The 24883-nt window shown below is 50.6% G+C and overlaps 1 protein-coding gene across 5 annotated transcripts in view; it reads left to right on the top strand.

Moving 5' to 3' along the window:
* TBC1D8B (TBC1 domain family member 8B) overlaps positions 1-24883 on the top strand; it is a 508282-nt gene that overhangs the window by 416019 nt on the left and 67380 nt on the right. For 3 of the 5 annotated variants that reach the window (XM_029607571.1, XM_029607566.1, XM_029607570.1), the window contains exon 19: positions 11655-11711. The exons of 1 other annotated variant lie outside the window; for it this stretch is intronic. In XM_029607571.1, the coding sequence (XP_029463431.1) occupies positions 11655-11711 (57 nt within the window). The remainder of the gene's footprint in view (positions 1-11654; positions 11712-24883) is intronic. One more of the 5 variants, XM_029607567.1, reaches the window with a different exon arrangement.

Here is a 24883-nt window from a genome sequence, read left to right as displayed (position 1 = left end):
ACTCCGGACCTGGGGCTCACCACCCCAGCGCTCCGAAAGGAATTGCACCGGATGATGCAAGAGGCAGTGGTCCAGGTTGTCCAAAGCCTTCCGAGACCATCTACACAAGTGCGGTGCCCATGCTGGAACTGGCACCAATCCTACTTCCTCTTCTGGATAAGCTTATGGGCACCGAGGAAATCGCCGATCCCCATGGCTCCATCGACTCCCATTCTGCTCTCATCGGAGGAAGAGGACACATGTAGCCCAGAGCCCGTTCCGGGACCTTTGGGAGTGCCCGCACCGAGACCACAGATGAAGTCCCCTATGCCCTCTGTGCCACTTCTCCCAGCACCGATACCGGATCTTGATTTATCGATGCCAAGGCCAAGACCTAGATGCCAAGGCACTCTCCGACTGGAGGGATCCCATCTCTTCCATCACGACCGCCGTTGGATGCAGGGTGTTGCGGCCCCGACCGCCTCTCCCACGATCGAGGCCGTGGCCACTTACCTCCGCTCCGGACCGCGGGGGAAAACGCTGGGTTCCTGGCCTGTTACGCCGCATGGCTGCGGCGTCACCACGTGGGAGACGCCGCCGAGCCCGTCTCTGACTCTGCCCCCCCCCGCGTTGCTACGCGCGTGCGAGAGAGAACACGGGGCATTTAAAGTCCAGCACCTGGAAGTGCTGGACAGCCCCCTGCAATGACGTCAGACGCCGGCAGAGTATATAAGGCCGGTGTCCGACTCAGGAGCTTCGCCTTGCAACGAGGTCCCTCCTTGGAGAGTCTAGTTGCCGTCCTGTTCCTGGTTCCTGCTGGTCTTGTCATCCTGGTTCCTGGTGTTCCTGTGCCTGTTCCAGCCCCAGCTCCAGCTGTTCCTTCGTCTGCTGATCTCTTGGTTCCTGACTCCGGTTTGCTCCTGACATTCCCTGTTCGCCGCCTGCCTTGACCTTTGGATCTGCTTCTCATCTCGTCTGCTCCCGCCTCGTAAGTCCCAGCCGTCCAGATCCCTAAGGGCTCCTCCTGGGGGGATCTAGGATTCTCTGGGTGAAGCCCTCTCCGATTCCCCTGCCTGTGATCGCCTAAGTCCCAGCGGTCCAGATCCCTACGGGCTCCTCCTGGGGGGATCTAGGATCTCCAGGGTGAAGCCGCCGTCAGCTCTTTAGCTTGATTCCGCCTCCTGGCCTGTCCAATAGAACTTCCTTTTCACTAGGCCGGTCCAAGGGTCCACCTCATCCCGCAACCGCAACACAGGGGATCAATCATATGATCCGTGGACAGATGATACATCTGATTCCCAGGACTCCACCGAAGTTCCGTCGGAGCCGTCACCTCCAGAGGAAAGGCGCAAATCACCTCCGGAAGACCTCTCCTTTATAAGCTTCATCGAGGAGATGGTGGAGTCTATACCCATCACACTGCAGACGGAGGACCACTCCAGGCATAAAATGCTGGAGGTGCTTCAGTTCCTGGATCCTCCAAAAGAAATTATGTCCGTCCCCATCCATGACATTCTACAGGATTTGATGCCGTGGAACTGGGAACCTCCTGGGTCGGTTCCTCCCGTGAACCGCAAGACGGATGCAATCTATCTTGTGTAGCCATCTCCAGGCTTCCAGAAGACGCAATTGGCGCATCAGTCGGTATTATTTATTTATTTTTCTATACCGATATTCGATATGACATATCACGCCGGTTTACATACAACAGGATGTTACGGCTATGGCTGCTGTGCAACCGCCTCACCACCGGAGGTCCCTCTAGAGCTGGATCTCCTGACAGGCCCAGTCCATCTCCCTTCTCCTCTCTATGTTCTGGGCTGTCCCTTATAACCCTGCCTGACAGTTCCTTCAGTGCTTCGGCATCGAGCTCGCCTGGGCTTCCTGCTCTAGCCTTCCTTGCTTGCTGTGCATTTGGTCCCTGGACCTTCCCTTGCCTTGCGCGGCCTTCGGGCCTTATTCCTTGCCTTGCCTTGCCTTGCCTTGCGCGGCCTTTGGGCCTTATTCCTTGCCTTGCCTTGCGCGGCCTTCGGGCCTTATTCCTTGCCTTGCCTTGCCTTGCCTTGCGCGGCCTTTGGGCCTTATTCCTTGCCTTACCTTGCGCGGCCTTCGGGCCTTATTCCTTGCCTTGCCTTGCGCGGCCTTCGGGCCTTATTCCTTGCCTCGTCTTGCCTTGCCTTGTGTGGCCTACGGGCCTTCTGACCTGCCTTGCCCTGCTTACGGTGTGTGGCCTACGGGCCTTCTGTGTGTGTGTGGCCTACGGGCCTTCTGACCTGCCTTGCCCTGCTTACGGTGTGTGGCCTACGGGCCTTCTGTGTGTGTGTGGCCTACGGGCCTTCTGACCTGCCTTGCTTACTGTGTGTGGCCTACGGGCCTTCTGACCTGCCTTGCCCTGACCCAGCCTGAACCCAGACACTGCTACTTGCCGCCTGCCCTGACCCAGCCTGAACCCAGACACTGTTACTTGCCGCCTGCCCTGACCCAGCCTGGAACCAGACACTGTTTCTAGCTTCCTGTCTCTCTCCACCTGGAGCCACCCTGCTGGTTGGTGTTCACGACTCCTGACCGGAGCCCAAGCGTAACAGTATGCCGAAGCCACCAAATTTCCAGGGGAAGAGATAGGTCAGTGTGCTAAACCGGTGAGTCAACTTTTCACTATTACAAGATGCCTCCTTCTTCAAAGTTTTATACCTGCAATTCCTGTCAGACCTTGAATTACCCAAGCTATCAGAACTGCCTAGCCTGTCAACTTGCTGGTCAGGAACACTGGACATGCAGTAACTGCAATAAGAGAAATGTCTCTGTCTACCAAGAGTGTTTAAACTGTTCTACTCCAAAGCCAGGATGGTGGAAATGTTCATGTATTCCCAGCCTATTACCACCAGGCAAACCGTGCCCCTGTTGTTCAGCTACAGGACCAGCTGCTTCATTAGGGAGAACAGTCAGCTCTACTACCGTGCGTTCAGCTTCTGGCCCAGTTAACAACATTATTTCATGTAACAGTTTATGGATTAAGCATTCTAGCACTTCATCTCTGGACACTTTGGAAAAAACTTGCTCTGAAAATCTCAGAACTCACCGGGTTAAGAAGCCTTCAATAACTTCCACGCTAGAGCACCAGAAACAGAAGCAGAGGGAAGTAATTAACTCTAGCAGGGCTCTGCTTCCCACAGCTGCCAAGTGGACACTAACGAGCACCTTCCCTAGACGTCCTAGAACTGCCTGTGCCTTCTCTAAACTGTTCCTCCAGAAACAAAATCAAGAGCGTCAGACTTTGGCTCGAGGTATCAAGCCCACGGCAGTACAATCTGTGTTTTCCATGCACACTACTTCTAACCTTGCTACTCTGCCATCTGAACCTGCTGCACAACCCCAAGAAGAGTCTGGGTCTGCTGTTTCGCCCCAAGAGGGGTCCGAGTCTCCTGCACTACCCCGAGAAGAGCCTGAGTCTGCTGAACCGGTCCTGCTGTCATCCCCGGAGGGGTCCGAACCGGCCCTGCTGCCGCCCCTGGAGGGGCTCGAACCGGTCCTGCTGCCGCCCCTGGAGGGGTCCGAACTGGTCCTACTGACAGACTTTCTGACTCAGCCATCTGAGCCTGCTGAACCGGCCCTGCTGCCGTCCTCGGAGGGGTCCGCACCGGTCCTGCTGACAGACTTTCTGACTCAGCCATCTGAGCCTGCTGATCCGGTCCTGCTGCCGCCCCTGGAGGGGTCCGAACCGGGCCTGCTGCCGTCCCCGGAGGGGTCCAAACCAGTCCTATTGACAGACTTCCTGACTCAGCCATCTGAGTCTGCTGAACCGGTCCTGCTGCCACCCCTGGAGGGGTCCATACCGGCCCTGCTGCCGCCCCCGGAGGGGTCCGAACCGGGCTTGCCAACAGACTTTGTTACTCAACTATCTGAGCCTGCTGTACCGGTCCAGCTGCCGCCCCTGGAGGGGTCCATACCGGTCCAGCTGCCTCCCCGAGAGGGGTCCATACCGGTCATGCTGCTGCCCCCGGAGGGGTCTGTACCGGTCTTGCTGCTGCCCCCGGAGGGGTCCGAACCGGGCCTGCCAACTGACTTTGTTACTCAACTATCTGAGCCTGCTGTACCGGTCCAGCTGCCACCCCTGGGGGGGTCCGTACCGGTCCAGCTGCCTCCCCGAGAGGAGTCCGTACCGGACCTGCTGCTGCTCCTGGAGGGGTCCGTATCGGTCCTGCTGCTGCCCTCGGAGGGGTCCGAACCGGACCTGCCAACTGACTTTGCTACTCAACTATCTGGGCCTGCTATACTAGTCCAGCTGCCGCCCTTGGAGGGGTCTGTACCGGTCCTGAGGCCGACCTTGGAAGGGTCCGGACCGGCCCTACTGTCGCCTCAAGAAGGGTTACGGACTATTTCTCTGCCCCAGGTGGGGTTTGTGTTCCCCTTGTCACCCCAGGAGGGGTTATGGAAATATGCACCGCCTCTGCTACCCCAGGAGGAGTCTAACCCTGCCGCCTTATCACCCCAGGTGGGGGTATGGACTGCCTTACTGCCTCGGGAAGGAGTTGAACCTGCCACATCACCCCCAGAGTGGTCTCACATTATTATTGATTACCTCCTGCACAGATGGGATCCAGGAGGAGGGGGAGGCCTTGAGGGGGGGGTACTGTTACAGCTATGGCTGCTGTGCAACCGCCTCACCACCGGGGGTCCCTCTAGAGCTGGATCTCCTGACAGGCCCAGTCCATCTCCCTTCTCCTCTCTGTTCTGGGCTGTCCCTTATAACCCTGCCTGACAGTTCCTTCAGTGCTTCGGCATCGAGCTCGCCTCGGCTCCCTACTCTAGCCTTCCTTGCTTGCTGTGCATTTGGTCCCTGGACCTTCCCTTGCCTTGCGCGGCCTTCGCGCCTTATGCCTTGCCTTGCCTTGCCTTGCCTTGCGCGGCCTTCGGGCCTTATTCCTTGCCTTGCCTTGCGCGGCCTTCGGGCCTTATTCCTTGTCTTGCCTTGCCTTGCCTTGCGCGGCCTTCGGGCCTTATTCCTTGCCTTACCTTGCGCGGCCTTCGGGCCTTATTCCTTGCCTTGCGCGGCCTTCGGGCCTTATTCCTTGCCTTGCCTTGCGCGGCCTTCGGGCCTTAATCCTTGCCTCGTCTTGCCTTGCCTTGTGTGGCCTACAGGCCTTCTGTGTGTGTGTGGCCTACGGGCCTTCTGACCTGCCTTGCCCTGCTTACGGTGTGTGGCCTACGGGCCTTCTGTGTGTGTGTGGCCTACGGGCCTTCTGACCTGCCTTGCCCTGCTTACGGTGTGTGGCCTACGGGCCTTCTGTGTGTGTGTGGCTTACGGGCCTTCTGACCTGCCTTGTCCTGCTTACGGTGTGTGGCCTACGGGCCTTCTGTGTGTGTGTGGCCTACGGGCCTTCTCTGCCTTGCCTTGCTTACGGTGTGTGGCCTACGGGCCTTCTGTGTGTGTGTGTGGCCTACGGGCCTTCTCTGCCTTGCCCTGCTTACGGTGTGTGGCCTACGGGCCTTCTGTATGTGTGTGGCCTACGGGCCTTCTGACCTGCCTTGCTTACTGTGTGTGGCCTACGGGCCTTCTGTGTGTGTGTGTGGCCTACGGGCCTTCTGACCTGCCTTGCCCTGACCCAGCCTGAACCCAGACACTGCTACTTGCCGCCTGCCCTGACCCAGCCTGAACCCAGACACTGCTACTTGCCGCCTGCCCTGACCCAGCCTGAACCCAGACACTGCTACTTGCTGCCTGCCCTGACCCAGCCTGGAACCAGACACTGTTTCTAGCTTCCTGTCTCTCTCCACCTGGAGCCACCCTGCTGGGTGGTGTTCACGACTCCTGACCGGAGCCCAAGCGTAACACAGGATGTCTAAGGTAAGCCTTATAATGACATGATACAGTATAACAGATTAACTAAGTACATATAACTTGCTATAGTGGTAGTCCATAAATTGGTAGTCCATATAGTGGTAGTACATATAACTTGCTATAGTGGTAGTAGTAGTGGTGGAGTCCGCCCAGAAGAGGGCCAAGTGTCAAAAGCCTCATTCCTCAGCACCACCTGGGAAGGAGCAGAAGTTTCTTGACGCTTTCGGCCGCAGAGTGTTTCACGGAGCAATGCTCATTTCACGTATTGCGTCGTATCAATTGTATATGACGCAGTACAGTCGGAACCTGTTTAAACATCCGCAGGACTTTGAGTCTCTCCCAGAGCAGTTTCAAGACCTGCTGAACTCTATCATCAAAAAAGGCTTTGACACTAGTAAACACGAGGTCAGATCGGCGTATGATGTCTTCGATACGGCCTCCCGGATGTCAGCGGCCGGTATCAGCGCTCGCTGTTGGGCATGGCTAAAGTCCTCTGATCCGCCTGGAGGTGCAAGATCATCTGGCTGACCTCCCCTGCACAGGGGATAACCTCTTTGGTGAAAAAATCCAGGAGATGGTAGCCCAGCTGAAGGACCACAACGAAACACTCAGTCAGCTCTCAGCCGCTCATGCGGAATTCTCAGCTCCCTCCAAGCGCGCGTTTAGACGGGCAGCTAAACGAACAGCATACAAAGCCCGGAGATGATATCCACCATCGGCACGGGCTCGACCGTCCCGCCCATTTCAGAAGTCTGCACCCCGCCAGCCACAAGCCCAGAAAACTCAACCTCCCGCCCAACCTAGTCCTGCGGTATTTTGTCTTCCAACTCAGGAGTGAAGATCATCCCCCTCTGCCATTTCTACCTGTCAGCGGCTGATTATGCCACTTCACCACCATGTGGCTAAACATCACCACAGACCAGTGGGTACAGTCGGTCGTAGCTCAAAGCTACCATCTAAACTTCCTCTCTGTCCCGTCGGACAATCCACCTTGGCCGGGGTGGACCTCCTCCGACCACTATCTTCATCTGCAGAAGGAAGTAACTTCCCTTCTTCAAGTGAATGCCATAGAACCGGTTCCTCTTTCCCAGAGGGGGCTCGAATTCTACTCCCGATATTTTTTAATCCCAAAAAAAAACAGGAGGTATTTGCCCGATATTAGACCTTCGGGCTCTAAACAAACATCTTCGGAGAGAGACATTTCAGATGGTAACCTTGGGCTCCTTACTTCCACTTCTCCAACAGGGGGATTGGCTTTGCTCTCTAGACCTGAAAGACACGTACATGCACATTGCGATTACCCCGTCTCACAGAAAGTATCTCCGCTTCCTTGTTGGAGACCAACATTTCCAATACAGAGTACTTCCCTTCGGCCTTGCATTGGCCCCTCGTGTCTTCACGAAATGCCTGGCAGTCGTAGCTGCATATTTAAGAAGACGAGGCACTCACGTCTATCCTTACCTGGATGACTGGTTACTGAGAGCTCAGTCATCGGAAGGAGTTCTTCAGTCCCTCCATCTTACAGCGTGGCTACTACTATCACTGGGATTTCTAATCAATTATCAGAAATCTCACCTGATTCTGTCTCAGTTCCTCTCCTTTATCGGAGCGGATCTCGACACAATCCGAGCAAGGCTTTTCTTCCCAGGGACCGAGCTCTCACACGCTAGCATCGCTAGCGCGTGCTATACAGTCTCGCCAAACCACAACGGCTTGTCATCTACTCGTCTTACTGGGACATATGGCATCCTCGGTCCATTTTACCCCAATGGCTCGACTGGCAATGCGGGTAACGCAGTGGACATTAAAGTCCCAGTGGTCACAGGCATATCATCCAATGTCCAACATTGTCCACATCACCAGGCAGCTTCGCCTCTCACTGACATGGTGGATCCAGGAGTCCCACCTGCTTCAAGGTCTACCATTTCAAGCTCCAGAACCTCACATAATCGTAACGACCGATTATTCCACTCTAGGTTGGGGAGCACATGTCAACCACCTGCAGACTCAGGGAACCTGGTCGGCAGAGGAGTCCCAACAACAGATACATTTTCTGGTGCTCTGAGCAGTCAGATATGCTCTCTCTGTATTTCGGGATTGTTTGTCCAACAAAACAGTCCTCATCCAAATGGACAACTAGGGACCGATGTGGTACATCAACAAGCAGGGAGGCACCAGGTCCTACATTCTCTGTCAAGAGGTGGCACAAATTTGGGCTTTTGCTCTATCTCAGGCCATGCTTCTGAGAGCGACCTATCTGGCGGGTGTGGACAATGTTCTAGCGGACTATCTCAGTCGAATGTTTCAGCCCCACAAGTGGTCTCTCAACCCTGTCGTGGCAGACTGGATATTTCGGAAGTGGGGATATCAGTGTATTGACCTCTTTGCGTCATCTCACAATCACAAGGTGGACAACTTCTGCTCCCTACATCGCAGTCGCCAAGTTCTGCCTCGGGATGCGTTCGCCCTATCCAGGCAGAAGGGCCTCCTCTATGCCTACCCACCACTTCCTCTCATCAGCAAGACTCTCGTGAAGCTACGCAAAGACAAGGGTTTGATTCTCATTGCCCCCTACTGGCCGCGACAGGCATGGTTCCCCATCCTTCGGGATCTCTCGGTATGTCCGCAGATTCCTCTGGGCCCGGATCCATAGAAACATAGAAACATAGAAATGACGGCAGAAGAAGACCGAATGGCCCATCCAGTCTGCCCAGCAAGCCTCACACATTTTTTCTCTCATTCTTATCTGTTACTCTTAGCTCCTTGTTCTATTCCCCTTCCACCCCCACCATTAATGTAGAGAGCAGTGATGGAGCTGCATGCAAGTGAAATATCTAGCTTGATTAGTTAGGGGTAGTAGGGGCAGTAACCGCTGCGATAAGCAAGCTACACCCATCCTTATTTGTTTTACCTAGACTATGTTGTACAGCTCTTGTTGGTTTTTTTTTTCTTCTCCCCTGCTGTAGAAGCAGAGAGCCATGCTGGATATGCCTTGAAAGTGAAGTATCAGGCACATTTGGTTGGGGTAGTAACCGCCGTAACAAGCCAGCTACTCCTCGCTTTGTGATTGCGAATCCTTTTTTTTTTCTTCACCCCTGTCGTTGAAGCTATGCAGGATATGCGTGAAGCATCAGTTTTTTGTTTTTGTTTTTTTTTTTTTTTTTTCCCCCTGCCGTTGAAGCAGAGAGCTATGCTGGAAATGCGTGATGTATCAGTCTTTCTCCCATGCCGATGCAGCAGAGAACCATGCTGGATATGCATGGAAAGTGAAGTATCAGGCACATTTGGTTTGGGGTAGTAACTGCCGTAACAAGCCAGCTACTCCCCGCGTTTTGAGTGCGAACCCTTTTTCTTCTCCTTTGCCGTTGTAGCAGAGAGCTCTGCTGGATGTGTGAAGTATCAGTTATTCTTCTCCCCTGTCATTGAAGCAGAGAGCTATGCTGTATATGCATTGAAAGTGAAGTATCAGGCTTATTTGGTTTGGGGTAGTAACCGCCGTAACAAGCCAGCTACTCCCCTCTTTATGAGTGCAAATCCTTTTTTCCATTACCTCTTGCTGTTGAAGCTTAGAGCGATGTAGGAGTCACAGTAAGCATGTGTATGTTTATTTAATAAGGGTATTGTGTCAATAGCCATCATTCTGGCGAGTCACCCACTCTTCATTGGCGGCCTCTTGACTTTATGGATCCGCAGTGTTTATCCCACGCCCCTTTGAAGTCTTTCACAGTTCTGGTCTTCACCACTTCCTCCGGAAGGGCATTCCAGGCATCCACCACCCTCTCCGTGAAGAAATACTTCCTGACATTGGTTCTGAATCTTCCTCCCTGGAGCCTCAAATCGTGACCCCGTCTTGGGACCCGTCTTGGGCCCCGTCTTGGGACCTTAATGTAGTTTTAGCGCAGCTCATGAAGCCTCCATTTGAGCCTCTGCATTCCTGTGAGTTACGGCATATCACTTGGAAGGTCCTTTTCCTTCTGGCGTTAACGACTGCTTGCAGGATCAGTGAGCTACAGGCGCTGGTTACATACCCCCCTTACACGAAATTTCTTCATGATCGGGTGGTCCTTCGTACTTATCCTAAATTTCTACCTAAAGTGGTATCTGAGTTTCATTTAAATCAGTCCATAGTGCTACCTACTTTCTTTCCAAAGCTCCACTCACTTCCTGCTGAACGGGCTCTCCATTTCTTGGACTGCAAACGTGTGCTTGCCTTTTATTTGGAACACACTGCAGGCCATAGGAAATCTACCCAGCTCTTTGTTTCCTTTAATAAGCTTAAGCTGGGAATCCTGGTTGGAAAGCAGACCCTGTCCTCCTGGTTGGCGGACTGTATTTCCTTCTGTTATCAACGAGCAGGCCTTCCGCTCCAGGGACGCATTAAGGTGCACTCCATTAGAGCAATGGCAACGTCTGTTGCACACCTTCGCTCTGTACCTCTTATTGATATCTGCAAAGCTGCCACCTGGAGTTCTCTCCATACCTTTGCAGCCCACTACTGCGTAGACAAAGCTGGTACACAGGATTCTATCTTTGGCCAGTCTGTTCTACGCAATCTATTCTCAGCGTAATATCCAACTTCCTTCTACACCCGCTGGGATATTCAGGCTGCCCGTTATCCAAAGAATCACCCCTGTTGTTGTGCCTGTTGCATGTTTTTGGTACATGCATGGGCATCTTCAGCTTGTTATTCACCCATATGTGAGGACTACCATCCTGCTTGTCCTGTGAGAAAGCAGAGTTGCTTACCTGTAACAGGTGTTCTCACAGAACAGCAGGATGTTAGTCCTCACGAAACCCAACCACCACCCCGCGGAGTTGGGTACACTTGCGATTTATTATTTTATTTTTCGCCCGCTCTTTTTGCTATACATAAGACTGAAGGGAGACCCCTGCTGGATGCAGGATTAGTGCCATGCTGGGTATGCCCAGTAGGTGCCACTCAGTTCTAGAAACTTTGACAAAAGTATTCCGTGATTGGCTCCATCCTGATGATGTCACCCATATGTGAGGACTAACATCCGGCCGTCCTGTGAGAACACCTGTTACAGGTAAGCAACTCTGCTTTTCCATGTTCATGATAAGATGGGGGTTCCTCCTGTGTATGAGGACAGATTAGGAGTAGTATATTGTGATCTGTGCTGAGCTGAGCTGAGGGAAAATAGCTTATGCGATTTTTATGATTTTAGTTATGGTGGGGGGGGAGGGGTGAATGGAGTGTTAGCAATGATGTCTGTTAATCTGTTTTTATGTTTTTATATTGTGTGTTATGTTTTTAACTGCTTTGGAAGCTTTTGCTGATAGGTGGTGTATACATTTTATAAATAAAATTTGTATGTGCATATTGGCGAGGCATTCCAGGAAGTGGAGTGTGGGTGGGGTTGGGACTTATGCATAATTCTTTTTTATTTGAATAAATGTGTGTGCAGTTTCTCTTGGCAAAACTATGTGCCCCAAATAGCAGCTATAATTGTGCAGGCAAAAGTTTGCTGAGATAATTTTCAAAACGGACCTACACACATAAGTTTGCTTTGAAAATTGGTGTAAATTGGATGCATATCAGTCTACAAATATCTATGGCCAATTATAAAATTTTCTCTGTAATGTCTTTGTAAAATTCTAATTTGCTATATTCTTCATTGTTAAAAATGATCAGTGATTTTTAACTTGAAAAATCATATTATTGAAAGTCCTTTAACTGAAAGAGGCTATCAACCTTTTTTTTTATCTTTGTATATTTCTGATACAACTGAAATTCTGTCTTACAAATTACACCAACTTTTGAAATGAAACTTGTAAGGATAAAAGAAGCAATGTGATTTGTTTCTCCTTCAAATAGTTTCTTCGCTTGTAGATGACCAGGAAGATGATGCTATGAAAAAGGACTCAGAAAAAGGTAACTAATTCTGAATACTTATTTAGAGACCTAGAAATCTCTTATCAGTTTCTAATACATTTTATTAAATAGGTTTAGGATGCCAAATTTTAGAGTTATCCAAATTGGCACTAACATTGTTCTGACTAGTCAAATTTATCTTTGGCTATGGGAAAAAAATAAGATAATATACACTGCTTAATTTTTAAATATCTGTGAATAGATCATATTTCAGTAGGCAAGAATTGGTGTATATATTGTACTGGACATTGTTAGCTAATTACTATAGTTGTGAAAAAAAATCCTTCCCAAATTGGACAAATTTTTTTTTTTTTTTAAGAAAGAAAAGATATTGGTGGATGCAATGATTAGTAGAGTTCTTAGGTAGCATGCTAGTCCAGTGTCTTCAATTGATCACTATTATTCTCCCAGGACAAGCAGGATGGTAGTCCTCTCGTGGGTGACGTCACTGGACAGAGCCCTGTCATGGAAAACTTTTGACTGGCACACTGAGCAGGCCCAGCATGCCATAATCCCTGTAGCTACAGGGGTCTCTCTTCAGCCTCTTTTTTTCCGTGCTGCAGTTTGACTCACGGTTGGGAGCTCTGTGAGAATTCTCTCACTATTTTTTCTCATGGAAAAACTTGGTTTACTTCACAAAAAATTTCCCTCAGAGGGATCTCCCATCACAACATCGTTTTTCGTCATTCAGTGAGTAAATTTCACTGTCTTCGATCGGTTCCTGCTCCTCCTTCCTCGGTGTTCGCAGGCCATTGACCATTTTTGCGGCCCCTTTTTTCCATCATGGCGACGGGTTTTCGAAAATGTCCTGAGTGTCCCCGTACCATTTCGATTACCAACCCACATGGTGTCTGTGTGCTGTGCCTCGGCTCATCACACGATGTGCATCGATGCCCAAGCTGTGCTCAAATGACCCCGAAGGGCAGGTGGACTCACCTGGACAAGATGGAGTCTCTTTTCAAAATCAAGATAACTCCATCATCGTCCGCCCAGTCATCACCGGCAGGAACATCGAAAAAATCCATCGACAGACATCGCCGGGAGCACCAAGGCAGCGGTGACCATCCGTCACCGACAACATCTAAGGCATCGGCATCGTCTTCCTCAGTGCTGGAGAAGAATAAGACCGAGCAACGAGGGAAACACCGTCACAGACGCAATTCCACTCCCGGTGCCGACACCGCATTGGCATCGATGGCTATCGAGCTGATTGTAAAGAGGACATGGGTAGAGGAGCCTCCAACCACCTCTCCACCCGAGATACCGAGGCGATCCCCACCGATATCTGTGCCAGGTACTGAACCCCCACAAACACCTGTGGAGGTGCCAGTAGCTCCTAGCCTGCCTTCCCCTGCAGCTGTTACCCTTACCAGCCTCCTGGAAGGAGTTGGACATGCTTATCTGACAGGCCTTCCTCAATGCCCTCTGGAACCTTCAGCCCCCATCGATGCCGGCCCCCATACCGGCACAGACACCGGAGCCATCGATATTTACACCGCTACTCGACCGCCTGGACACACTCATTGGTGCCCTTCCGACCCAGCCTGGGCCGTCGATGCCAAAACAACCTATTGAGTCACCGAAACCCCCGATACCCATTCCAGGGTCCTCGGAAGACGAAGGTATGGACTTCAGTCCTTTACAGCACCTCTTCAACCAATGCCGGAACCGTTTTCTGGTCCATCGGGGCTCTTGGGACCGAGACACCCATGATTCCCCTTGATGCCATCGATGCCACCACATCCTCCATCGAGGCCATCGAGGGATCCATCAATGACAGCACGTCCTGCAGTACCAGCTCTTTTCCCTCCCTCGGGTTCTCAGCCAGAGACCCCATATGACCCATGGGAGGATGTTGACACCGACACTTCTACGGAGGACATACTATCAGAACCATCTACTCTGGAAGAAAGGAGATGGTCTCTCCCAGAAAACCTCTCCTTTGCTAATTTTATAAAGGAAATGTCAGAGACAATCCTTTTGACCGAGTCACAGTGGAAGACACACATCATAAAACATTGGAAGTCCTCCAGTTTGTTGATGCTCCCAAAGAGGTTATGGCTATTCCCGTCCACCAGGTTCTCTTGGATCTCCAACATCATCTATGGGAGCACCCTTGCACTGTCTCACCAGTAAATAGGAAGACAGATGCAATGTATCTGGTCCAGCATACTCCAGGATTCCAAAAGCCACAACTACCCCACCAATCAGTGGTAGTTGAATCCGCACAAAAAAATGCCAGGAGACTGCGCCCTCACTCTTCAACTTGCCCTGGAAAATACCAGAACTCCCTGGATATTTTGGGTCGAAAAATCTTTCAGGGTTCTATGCTAGTGTCACGCATTGCTGCACATCAACTTTACATGACACAATATCAAAGAAATCTCTGGAAGCAAATTCAGGGAATAGCTGACTCTCTTCCCCAGCAACAACAAGATAACCTCAACGCCATACTACACAAAGGCCTTGAGGCTGGAAAACATGAAATAAGGGCTGCTTACAATTGCTTCGAGACTGCTTCTCGCTTATCAGGAACGGGAATCAGCACCAGAAGATGGGCCTGGCTTAAGGCATTGGACTTGCGAACTGAAGTCCAAGACATGCTCACTGATCTGCCATGTACTGGAGAAAATCTATTTGGCGACAAGATACAGGACGCAGTGGCTCAACTGAAAGACCATCATGAGACCCCGCGTCATCTGTCCACGGTTACTATGGAGGCTCCCTCTGCAAGAAGGACCACAAGAAGGGACCCCAAAAGATCTTTTTATCACTCATGCAGGTACTACCAACCCGCATCTCGCGTGAGACAAACCAAACCGCCTCAAAGAGGACATCCATGACAGCCCAAGCCATCCAGGCCTCAGTCAGCCCCGCAAACCAGCCACGCCTCTGGATTTTGAAATCTATCCAGAGAACAGCAGCCACTCCACAAATCCAGAACCAGACTTGCCAGTAGGAGGTCGGATTCATCACTTCATAACCAACTGGCTCAGCATTACCACAGACCAATGGGTTATATCCCTCATAACCCAGGAATACCGTTTAAACTTCCTCATGGTACCCCCAGATTCACCACCCAGTCCACTGTGGATGCAAAAAGATCACACAACCCTTCTAGAGTCAGAACTGTCCACTCTTCTGAGCGCCAGGGCTGTGGAAGCCGTTCCCCAGGCACAGCAGGGCAGAGGGTTCTACTCCCGCTATTTTCTCATTCCAAAGAAATCAGGCCTCCGCCCCATCCTAGACCTCTGAAATCTCAACAAATTTCTGCAGAAAGAAAAATTCAGAATGGTGTCCCTGGGCACCATGCTTCCCCTTCTGCAAAAAGAGGATTGGCTCTGTTCTCTGGATCTTCAAGACGCTTATGCTCACATTCCAATATCCCCACAGCACTACAAGTACCTGCGCTTTAAAGAGGGACATCAACATTTTCAGTACTGGGTTCTGCCTTTCGGACTTGCCTCAGCACCCCGTGTATTTAGAAAGTGCCTAGCAGTGGCTGCGGCCCATCTACACAAGAGCAGCATACACATATTTCCTTACCTGGACGACTAGCTATTCAAGAGCCAATCCAGGCAAGGAGCTCTCAAGAGCACTATCAATCTACTACACTCATTGGGATTTCTCATCAACTACCAAAAATCCCACCTGACTCCATCTCACCTCCTTACTTTCATTGGAGCAGATTTGGACACCACAGTTGCAAAGGCCTTCCTGCCCAACGACCGCGCAGACACTGTCTCCAAGCTAGCTTCGTTTCTGCTCATAAAAGAAACAGCCTCAGCCCATCAATTCCTAATGTTGCTGGGCCACATGACTTCCACGGTCCACGTCACTCCTATGGCCAGGACTGCGCATGAGAATAACTCAATGGACTTTGAAATCTCAATGGCTCCAAGCCACTCAACCTCTTTCATCTCAGATTCGTGTAACCCACCAGCTATGTCTATCACTTCTCTAGTGGACAAACAAAGCCAACTTGCTGACAGGTCTACCCTTCCAGCAACCAGTTCTACAAGTGACCTTAACCACAGACGCACCCAACTTCAGTTGGGGAGCTCATGTGAACAATCTTCAAACACAAGGTACTTGGACACAGCTTGAAGCAACGTTTCAGATAAACTTCCTAGAGCTTCGGGCTATACGTTATGCTCTATATGCATTCAAGGACTGCCTTTCACACAAGCCTGTTCTGATACAAACTGGGAACACAGTTGCAACGTGGTACTTGAACAAGCAGGGAGGCACAGGCTCTTATCTCCTCTGCCAAGAAGCTGCACAGATCTGGGACTGGGCCCTTGCACATTCCATGCATCTACAGGCCACTTATCTAGTAAGCATACAGAACGTACTAGCAGAACGCCTCAGTCGACAGTTTATCTGAAACGTTGCTTCAAGCTGTGTCCAAGTACCTTGCGTTTGAAGATTGTTCACATGAGCTCCCCAACCGAAGTTGGATGGCTTGGGCTGTCATGGATGTCCTCTCTGAGGCGGTTTGGTTTGTCTCTGGAACACAGGTCTAGAACGGGTAGATGTGAATCGGTTATTTACTCTTTCGGATAGTAGAAAGACTAGGGGGCACTCCATGAAGTTAGCATGGGGCACATTTAAAACTAATCGGAGAAAGTTCTTTTTTACTCAACGCACAATTAAACTCTGGAATTTGTTGCCAGAGGATGTGGTTAGTGCAGTTAGTATAGCTGTGTTTAAAAAAGGATTGGATAAGTTCTTGGAGGAGAAGTCCATTACCTGCTATTAAGTTCACTTAGAGCAGAGCTTTCCAAACTTTTCATGTTGGTGACACACTTTTTAGACAAACATAATTTCACGACACGGTAATTCAGTCTACTAGTAAACCAGAGGTTAAAGGTTAAAACGAACAAAACATATTTCGACAATTTATGTATGTTTCCTTAAATATATACATAAATAAAATGTTTCACGACACAACCTATCTCATGAAAACCTTAAATTTATATTAAAAATATATATTCCAAGATTCATGTTATTGTTATAATTTATGAGAAACAATAATAAAACAAATTGTCTGTCCCCCACACACTCATCTCTCTCCTCCCCACAGCACATGTCTGGCCCCCACACACTCATATCTCTCCCCCTCAAGCACATGTCTGTCCCCCCAGCACGTTTGCCCCCCACTCACTCATCTCTCTCCCCCCAGCACATGTCTGGCCCCCACACTCATGTACCTCGTCTTTTTGATTGTTGCCAGTTAAGTGCTTCACTCCCTTCCATGATCACCAGACACTGCTGCTTGCAGTCAGTACTCCTCATGGCCAGGCCTCATCGGCAGCAGCAGCCAATGCAAGGATGGCTGGGCTTGTTCCACCCACCAAGCCCCCCAAAAAAACGTGATTGACAGCAAAAATCACCCAATAATAAGCAACCCATAAACTGAAAAAAAAAAGTGAATCTCTAGAAAAAAAAAAAGCCCAAACTCGCATCAGAGTTGACCGGGCTTGCGCGACACACCTGCACACTGCAGGCGACACACTAACGTGTCCCGACACACAGTTTGGAAAGCTCTGACTTAGAGAATAGCCACTGCCATTAGCAATGGTAACATGGAATAGACTTAGTTTTTGGGTACTTGCCAGGTTCTTATGGCCTGGATTGGCCACTGTTAGAAACAGGATGCTGGGCTTGATGGACCCTTGGTCTGACCCAGTATGGCATTTTCTTATGTTCTTAATACATTCTCTTCACCCTGAACCTGCATACCCTCCTCATCCAACCTAATAATGCTCTCTGGACTTGATATGCTTATTTCTGATGATATTCAAATTGTTTTTACTGTTGCACAACTGCTAAGAAAATGTATAATGTTCACATTGCTTTTCTGTTACACAACTGCTAAGAAAAATGTATACTTTTGTAAACCGTTGTGATGGCTCTACCGAATGACGGTATATAAAACTCAACAGATAAATAAATAAATTAGAGTCAAGGAGTCAGTAGGCATTCTTGGAACTAAAGAGAGGTCCAGAAACAAGGATCCACCCTGCTTGGTGCTTGAGAAGGATTCCTCTACATTGAGTTCAGCCTTGAGGAGAACAACGTGCAAAGTATTATGCAGAGGCACTAAAATGGAAGCGTCGCTGTCCTCCAGTGCTCAAGGCCAAGATTAGGGAGGTTGAGGCTTGTGCCATGCCCATTCCAAAGCGAATCTATCCAGAGGTAAGTCCAGTTCCCTGTACATACCCAATCAGTCCAGACTCCTGGGTTTTGCCTCCCCTCCAGCAGATGGAGACAGTTTCACTGACACGTAACACGAGGTGCCACTTGCAGTCCCTCAGTATTTTTCTGTCTCCAGCAGATGGTGGAGGTGCTGCCTGCAGTCTGCAGCCTGAGTTTGAAAAAAAGAAAAAAGACTACAGATTTCAGCCTCCTAGGGGGTTGTTAGGTCCTGGTGGGGCCATCCCCCGTGGTTTAAGAGGCAGACTAGAAGGGAGTCGGGGATCCTTTTTTAAGCTCGCTGCTTGAGTTCTAGACAGGGCTGAAAACTGGGGAGCCCGGTTCACTCGCCTTGGGGGACAAACTGAGTCTGCAGCCATTCCTGAGGAAAGTGATTTTTTTCTTTCTATTTGTTAGTTTTTGTTAAATCAAACTCAGTTTTTGGGGGGTTTTAAAGTTTTGACAGACAGCTTGGGCAGTCGAGGGTGGCCCGGCCCTGCTCCTTAATCGTTCAGGTGGCTCACTCTCTCTCCCCGTTCCTCCGGAGGCCTTTGTGCTTGCAGCCCAGTGCCAGTGTTCATGCCGCATGGTGCGGCCTGTGCTGCCTGCGGGGATGTGCTCGTGCCTCTCATGTGATGGCAAATGCTCCTGGTGCCTTTCTGGTGGGGAGGGCACTTCGGGGAGCATGGCAATAGTGCAGTCGGCCAGGCACCTTGAGGAGGCTCTCACCGGCGTGCAAGCCTGCCGATGGTCCCTCATTGCTAAGTGTGGGAGTGGCGGCCATTTTATCTAAGTGCAGAGTGACCATGCAGGCCAGGGAGGGGGAGTTTCAACCCCCATTATTTCCAGTGGTGGCGGCCTCCAGGGTGGGTCAAGGCACCGATGGAGCATCTTCAGGCAGTGAGGAGGACTCCGGGGATGTATCTGACTCTTCCTCCTCTTTCTTTTCTTCCAATTTTGTGCTATTGTTGTACAAAACCTATAAGGCTTGGAAGTCCGCAAGAAGCAAGTCAGAAAAGGGGGCCCTCGGGATCTGGCCAAGAGATCCGGGGCCACGAGGACCAGGTGGATCCTGAGGACCAGGGTGGTGCCATCCGCTGCAGACAGCTCTTTCGAGGTTGCAGGAGCGGACAACCGGCCAGGATAGGACTCTATGGGATCGGATCCTGGTTTGCTGGATCAGGGCTTTTAGAGGGACTGATCAGTTGACGGCGATGAACCAAAAGTGGTACAGCTGTTCCACAAGGAGGAGCTAGTCCCCCTGATACCCGCAGTTCTGGAGGAACTCGCTATAGAAGTTCAGCAGGAGGACTCCGAATTGGGATCGGTGGACCCAATAATGGTTGTCCTCAGGGGTCCAGCGAGGTCCTTTCCATTTCACCAGTCCATTAGCGCGTTGCTGTTTAGGAAGTGGGGTACTTCTGATACAGGGCTAAAGGTCAGCAGAGCCATGGATAAACTGTATCCTTTGCTTGAGGAAACACTAGAGCTTCTGAAAGTCCCAAAGGGTGATGTATCTGTTTTGGCAGTCATTAAGAAGACAACAATTCCAGTTACCGTGTCAGCGGCTCTGAAGGACCTTCAGGATAGAAAGTTGGATGTGCACTTCAAGAAAATGTTTGAGGTGTCGGCCCTTGGTGTTCAGGCTACTATTTGTAGCAGTTTTATGTTGAGGGCAGGCTTGCACTGGGTGCAGCAGTTGCAGTCAGACAGGTCCTTGTCTGAATCTGAGTCCCAATAGGTGAAGTGGCTGGAAGCCGTTGTGGTTTATAGTGCAGATGCCTTGTATGATCTTCTCAGGACGTCTTCCAGGACAATAGTGTCGGCGGTCTTGGCCCAGCGATTCCTCTGGTTGCAGAATTGGTTGGTCAACCTTTCATCCAAGTCTCAGTTGGGAGCCTTACCTTTTAAAGGGAAGTTGCTCTTTGGCAAGGACTTGGAGGAGGTGATCAAGTCTCTTGGTGAGAATAAGGTCCATAAATTGCCTAAAGATAAACCAAAAGGGAAAGGTTCCTTTCCGTCTCGTGCCTGCTTTAGAGCGGGGAGTCATTTTTGGCCATCCAGAGCGTCTGGAAGTACGCAGTGGCAGGTCTCGAGCAGACAGCAGTCCTGGCACCAGTCCTTTTGGGGTCGTCAATCTGGCAGAGATGGCTCCTCTCAGGCAGGAGGGTGAGCCAGATCAGCCCAATGATGCGAGGCTGGTCCACTCCTCAGTTCCAGTGATTGGGGGCCGGCTGGCTCTGTTATATGAGAGGTGGACCAAGATCACGTCTGATCAGTGGGTCTTAAGTGTGATAAGGCAAGGTTATGCTTCAAAGTTTGCTCGGCTGCTAAAAGATTGGTTTTTTGTTTCCCTGTGCACTTACAAAGAAAAGAAAGTGGCAGTCTGAGAGACCATACGTCGCTTGTGCAAACTGGGAGCCATCATTCCTGTCCCCCTAGAGGAGCGAGGAACAGGTCAGTATACCACTTATTTCATAGTTCCCAAGATGGGAGGGCATGTTCCGTCCGATCCTCGATTTAAAAAAAAAGGTGAACGTGGCCCTGAAGATTCCTTGGTTCCGAATGGAAACCATCTGGTCGGTGATTGCCTTGGTGCGCAAAGGGGAGAACCTGGTGTCCCTGGACTTGAGAGGCGTACCTGCACATAGGGATTCAACCCGATCATCAGTGGTATCTGAGATTCATGATTCTGGGAGAGCATTTTCAGTTATGCACCCTACCTTTCAGTTTGGCGATTGCACCCAGGATCTTTACCAAGGTAATGGTCATGGTGGCTGCAGCTTTCTCTCAGGACAAGCATGATGGTAGTCCTCACATATGGGTGATGTCACTAGACAGAGCCCTATCACGGAAAACCTTTCTGTCAAAGTTTCTAGAACTTTTGACTGGCACACTGAGCATGCCCAGCATGCCATGATCCCTGCAGCCACAGAGGTCTCCCTTCAGTCTCTTTTTTTCTGCGCTGCAGTTTGCCTTGCGGTTAGGAGCTCTGTGAGAATTTCTCACACAATTTTCCTCACGGAAAAAATTTGTGTTTTACTTCAAAAAAAATTCCCTCATAGGGGTCTCCCATCGGGATAGTGCTTTTCCATCGTTCCGTGAGTAACTTCACTATTCCCAGTCGATTCCTGCTCCCACCTTTTTTCGGTGTCCGCAGGTCATCGACCATTTTTGGGCCTCAACCTCTGCCATTATGGCAATAGGTTTCCGAAAATGTCCGGAGTGCCCCCAAACCATGTCGATTACCGACCCACATGATGTCTGTGTGCTGTGTCTCGGCTCATCACACGACATGTCTAACTGCCCAAGTTGTGCCCAGATGACTCTGTTCAAAATCAAGTTGACTCCATCGACATCCACCCCAATCGTCACCGGCAGGACCATCAAAAAAGTTAGTCATAAAATCTCACGGGGAGCACCAAGGCAGCGGTGACCGTCCGTCACCAACTCAGTCTAAGGCATCCACATCATCTACCTCGGTGCTGGGGAAAGACCGGACGGAGCACAGAGGGAAGCACCGGAAGAGCCGCTTGCGAAGAAGACACAGGTAGAGGAGCCTCTTAACACCCTCTCCACCAAAGAAACCAAGGCGATCCCCACCAATATCGGTGCCGGGTACTGAGCCCTCACAGGTCCCTGTGGAATTGCCAGTGGTGCCTAGCCTGCCACCCCCTGTAGCTGCTATATCTGCAAAAGCTTTCAGGGAGGAACTGGACAGTTTTATCCACCAGGCAGTGCTCGATGCTCTCAGAGACCTACAGCCATCGATGCTGGCCCCCACACAGACACTGGAGCCATCGATATTTGCACTGTTGCTAACCAGGCTGGATACACTCATCAGTGCCCTTCCAACACAACCCTGGCCATCATTGCCAAAGCAACATGCCAAAGCCTCTGAAATCCCCAATTCCCATTCCGGGGTCCTCAGATGACGAAGGTACCGATTCCAGTCCTCTGTCACAGATGCCAAAACCGATGCCTGGTCCATCAGGGCTCTCGGGACCGAGAGGCCCTTGTTTTCCATCGATGCCTCCAGTGCCACCGAAACCCGCATCGGTACCACCGCATATTCCATCAAGGCCATCGAAGGTTCCATCGGTGCCAACCCATCCTACCATACCAATCTTCTTCCCTCCTTCAGGATCTCAATAAGAGACCTTTTCTGACACATGGGAAGATGTTGACACAGACACATCCATGGAGGATATCAGAACCATCTCCTCCAGAAGAAAGGAGAAAATCTCCCCCAGAGGATCTCTCCTTTGCCAATTTTATTAGGAAGATGGAGACAATTCCCTTTGAACTTATTACAGAAGAGGACACACGCCACAAAACATTAGAGGTTCTCCAATTTGTGGATGCACCAAAAGAAGTGATGGCTGTACCAGTAAACGATGTGCTAGTAGACCTGCAACATCGTCTCTGGGAACATCCTTGTGCTGTTCAGCCTGTGAATAAGAGGACAGATGCGACTTATCTTGTCCAACATATTCCTGGTTTCCAAAAACCACAACTGTCCCATCAGTCGGTGGTAGTTGAGTCTGCACAAAAGAAGGCCAGAAGACTGCGACCACACTCTTCAGCACCTCCTGGCAAGGACCAAAAATTCCTTGATATCTTAGGTCGCAAAATGTTTCAAGATTCTATGCTAGTGTCATGCATAGCTGCATACCAACTTTACATGACACAGTATCAAAGAAATCTCTGGAAGCAGGTTCAGAGAATAGTTGACTCTCTTCCCCAACAACAAGATAGTCTCAACGCCATACTACATAAAGGCCTTGAGGCTGGCAAACATGAGGTTCGTGCTGCATACAACTCCTTTGAAACAGCTTCTTGCATGTCAGCGACAGGAATCAGCACCAGGAGGTGGGCCTGGCTAAAAGCCTGTGACTTGAGTCCTGAAGTCCAAGACAAACGTGCCGACTTGCCGTGTACCGGTGAAAATCTATTCGACGACAAGATACAAGATGCAGTGGCTCAATTAAAAGAACATAATGAGACCCTGCGGCAATTATCCACAGTGACTACCGAAGCCCCTTCTTCTGCATGAAGATCCGCTAGAAGGGACCCTAGGAAACAATTTTATCGCCCACGCAGATACTATCCACCTGCATCTTGTGTGAGGCCAACTAGACCGTCTCAGAAAATACATCCTCGACAGCCCAAGACATCCAGGCCTCAGCCACCACCACAAACAGGCCAGGCCTCCAGATTTTGAGGCATATCCAGAGAACAGCAGTCCCGCCATAAATCCAAAACCAGATTTGCCGGTAGGAGGTCGAATTCGCCACTTCATGACCAACTGGCTCAACATAACCACAGACCACTGGGTTTATATCCATCATAACCCAGGGATACCATCTAAACTTCCTCATGGTACCCCCGGACTTACCACCAAATCCTCTGTGGATGCAAGAAGATCACAAAGGTCTTCTAGGGTCAAGAACGGTCCACCCTTCTGGGCGCCAGGGCCATGGAACCTGTTCCCCAAGCACAGCAGGGCAGAGGGTTCTACTCCCGCTATTTTCTCATTCCAAAGAAATCAGGCGGCCTCCGATCCACCTTAGACTTCTGCAATCTCAACAAATTTCTACGAAAAGAGAAATTCAGAATGGTGTCCTTGGGCACATGCTTCCCCTTCTGCAAAAAGGAGATTGGCTCTGTTCTCTGGATGTTCAAGACACTTACGCTCACATTCCAATATTCCCACCTCACCGCAAGTACCTGCGTTTCCTCGTGGGACATCAACGCTTTCAGTACCAGGTCCTGCCTTTTGGACTTGCCTTGGCACCCAGTGTATTTACAAAGTGACTGCGACCCATCTATGCAAGAAAAGCATATACGTCTTTCCTTACCTGGATGACTGACTCATCAAGAGCCAATCCAAGCAAGGAGCTCATGACTCTCTCAAGCTCACTATCAATCTGCTACACTCTCTGGGATTTCTCATCAACTACCAAAAATCCCAGCTGACTCCATCTCACCTCCTGACTTTCATCGGAGCAGATTTGGACACCACTGTGGCAATGGCCTTCCTGCCCAACGACTGCCCACACACACCCACCACCACACAGGCTACCATTCACACACACACACACACCCAGGCAGCTGTCAGTTCACACATACTCACACACACACCCAGGCAGCTGTCAGTTCACACACACACTCACACCCACACACACCCAGGCAGGTATCATTCACACACCCAATCATGAAACAAGGGCAGGCATGGTTACCTTATGATTTAATACCGTGTTTCCCCGAAAATAAGACATCCCCCAAAAATAAGACCTAGTACAGATTTTGCCGAATTCCTAAATATAAGACCTCCCCTGAAAGTAAGCCATCCCTTGTAAATAGGGGCGGATTGACCTATCGGGGGATCGGGCTTCCCCTGGTGGGCCGGTCAATCCTGTGACGTCTTTTTTTTTTTTTTTTAAATAAAGTTTCCAAGGTATTAGGGGCAGACGCGAGCAGTAGTATCCCAAGGGGAGCCAATGCCCCCGGGCGCAAGGAGGCTCATGCGGCCGCTGAGCCTCCTTGCCCGAAGAAAAAGATCGCGTTCAAACGTGCTGATGCTCTTCCTCCTTCCTGCCTGTGCGCCCTGGAAGTAAATGTTGGCAGAGCCGCGTGGGCAGGAAGGAGGAAGAGCATCAGCGCGTGCAGAAGAGGAGGAGCCGCTGCGGGCTGCTGCGAATCCCAAGTCGAAGAGGCCTGGTAGCAGGGCTGCCGCGGCCCGAGAAGTTCAGGGCCACTGCAGAGCCCATCGTGCAGTGACCCGCGAAGAGGAGGCCCAGAGGCGAGAGAGAGGCTGAGGGTCTGTAGAGGGTGTGTGCGTGCGTGTATGAGATGAGTTGAGAGATTGTGTGTGGGAGTGAGGATCTGAATGTTTGCAGAGGCAGCATGTGAAAGCCTCTGTGTGTGTGAGAGAGACAGCGTGTGACGGTGAGAGCCTATGCTTGAGCAAG

This window comes from Rhinatrema bivittatum, chromosome 6, assembly GCF_901001135.1.
Source record: "Rhinatrema bivittatum chromosome 6, aRhiBiv1.1, whole genome shotgun sequence".
Classification (NCBI taxonomy): Eukaryota; Metazoa; Chordata; class Amphibia; order Gymnophiona; family Rhinatrematidae; genus Rhinatrema; species Rhinatrema bivittatum.
Note: the sequence above shows the minus strand (reverse complement) of the source record. Positions and strands in the feature narration are given on the sequence as shown.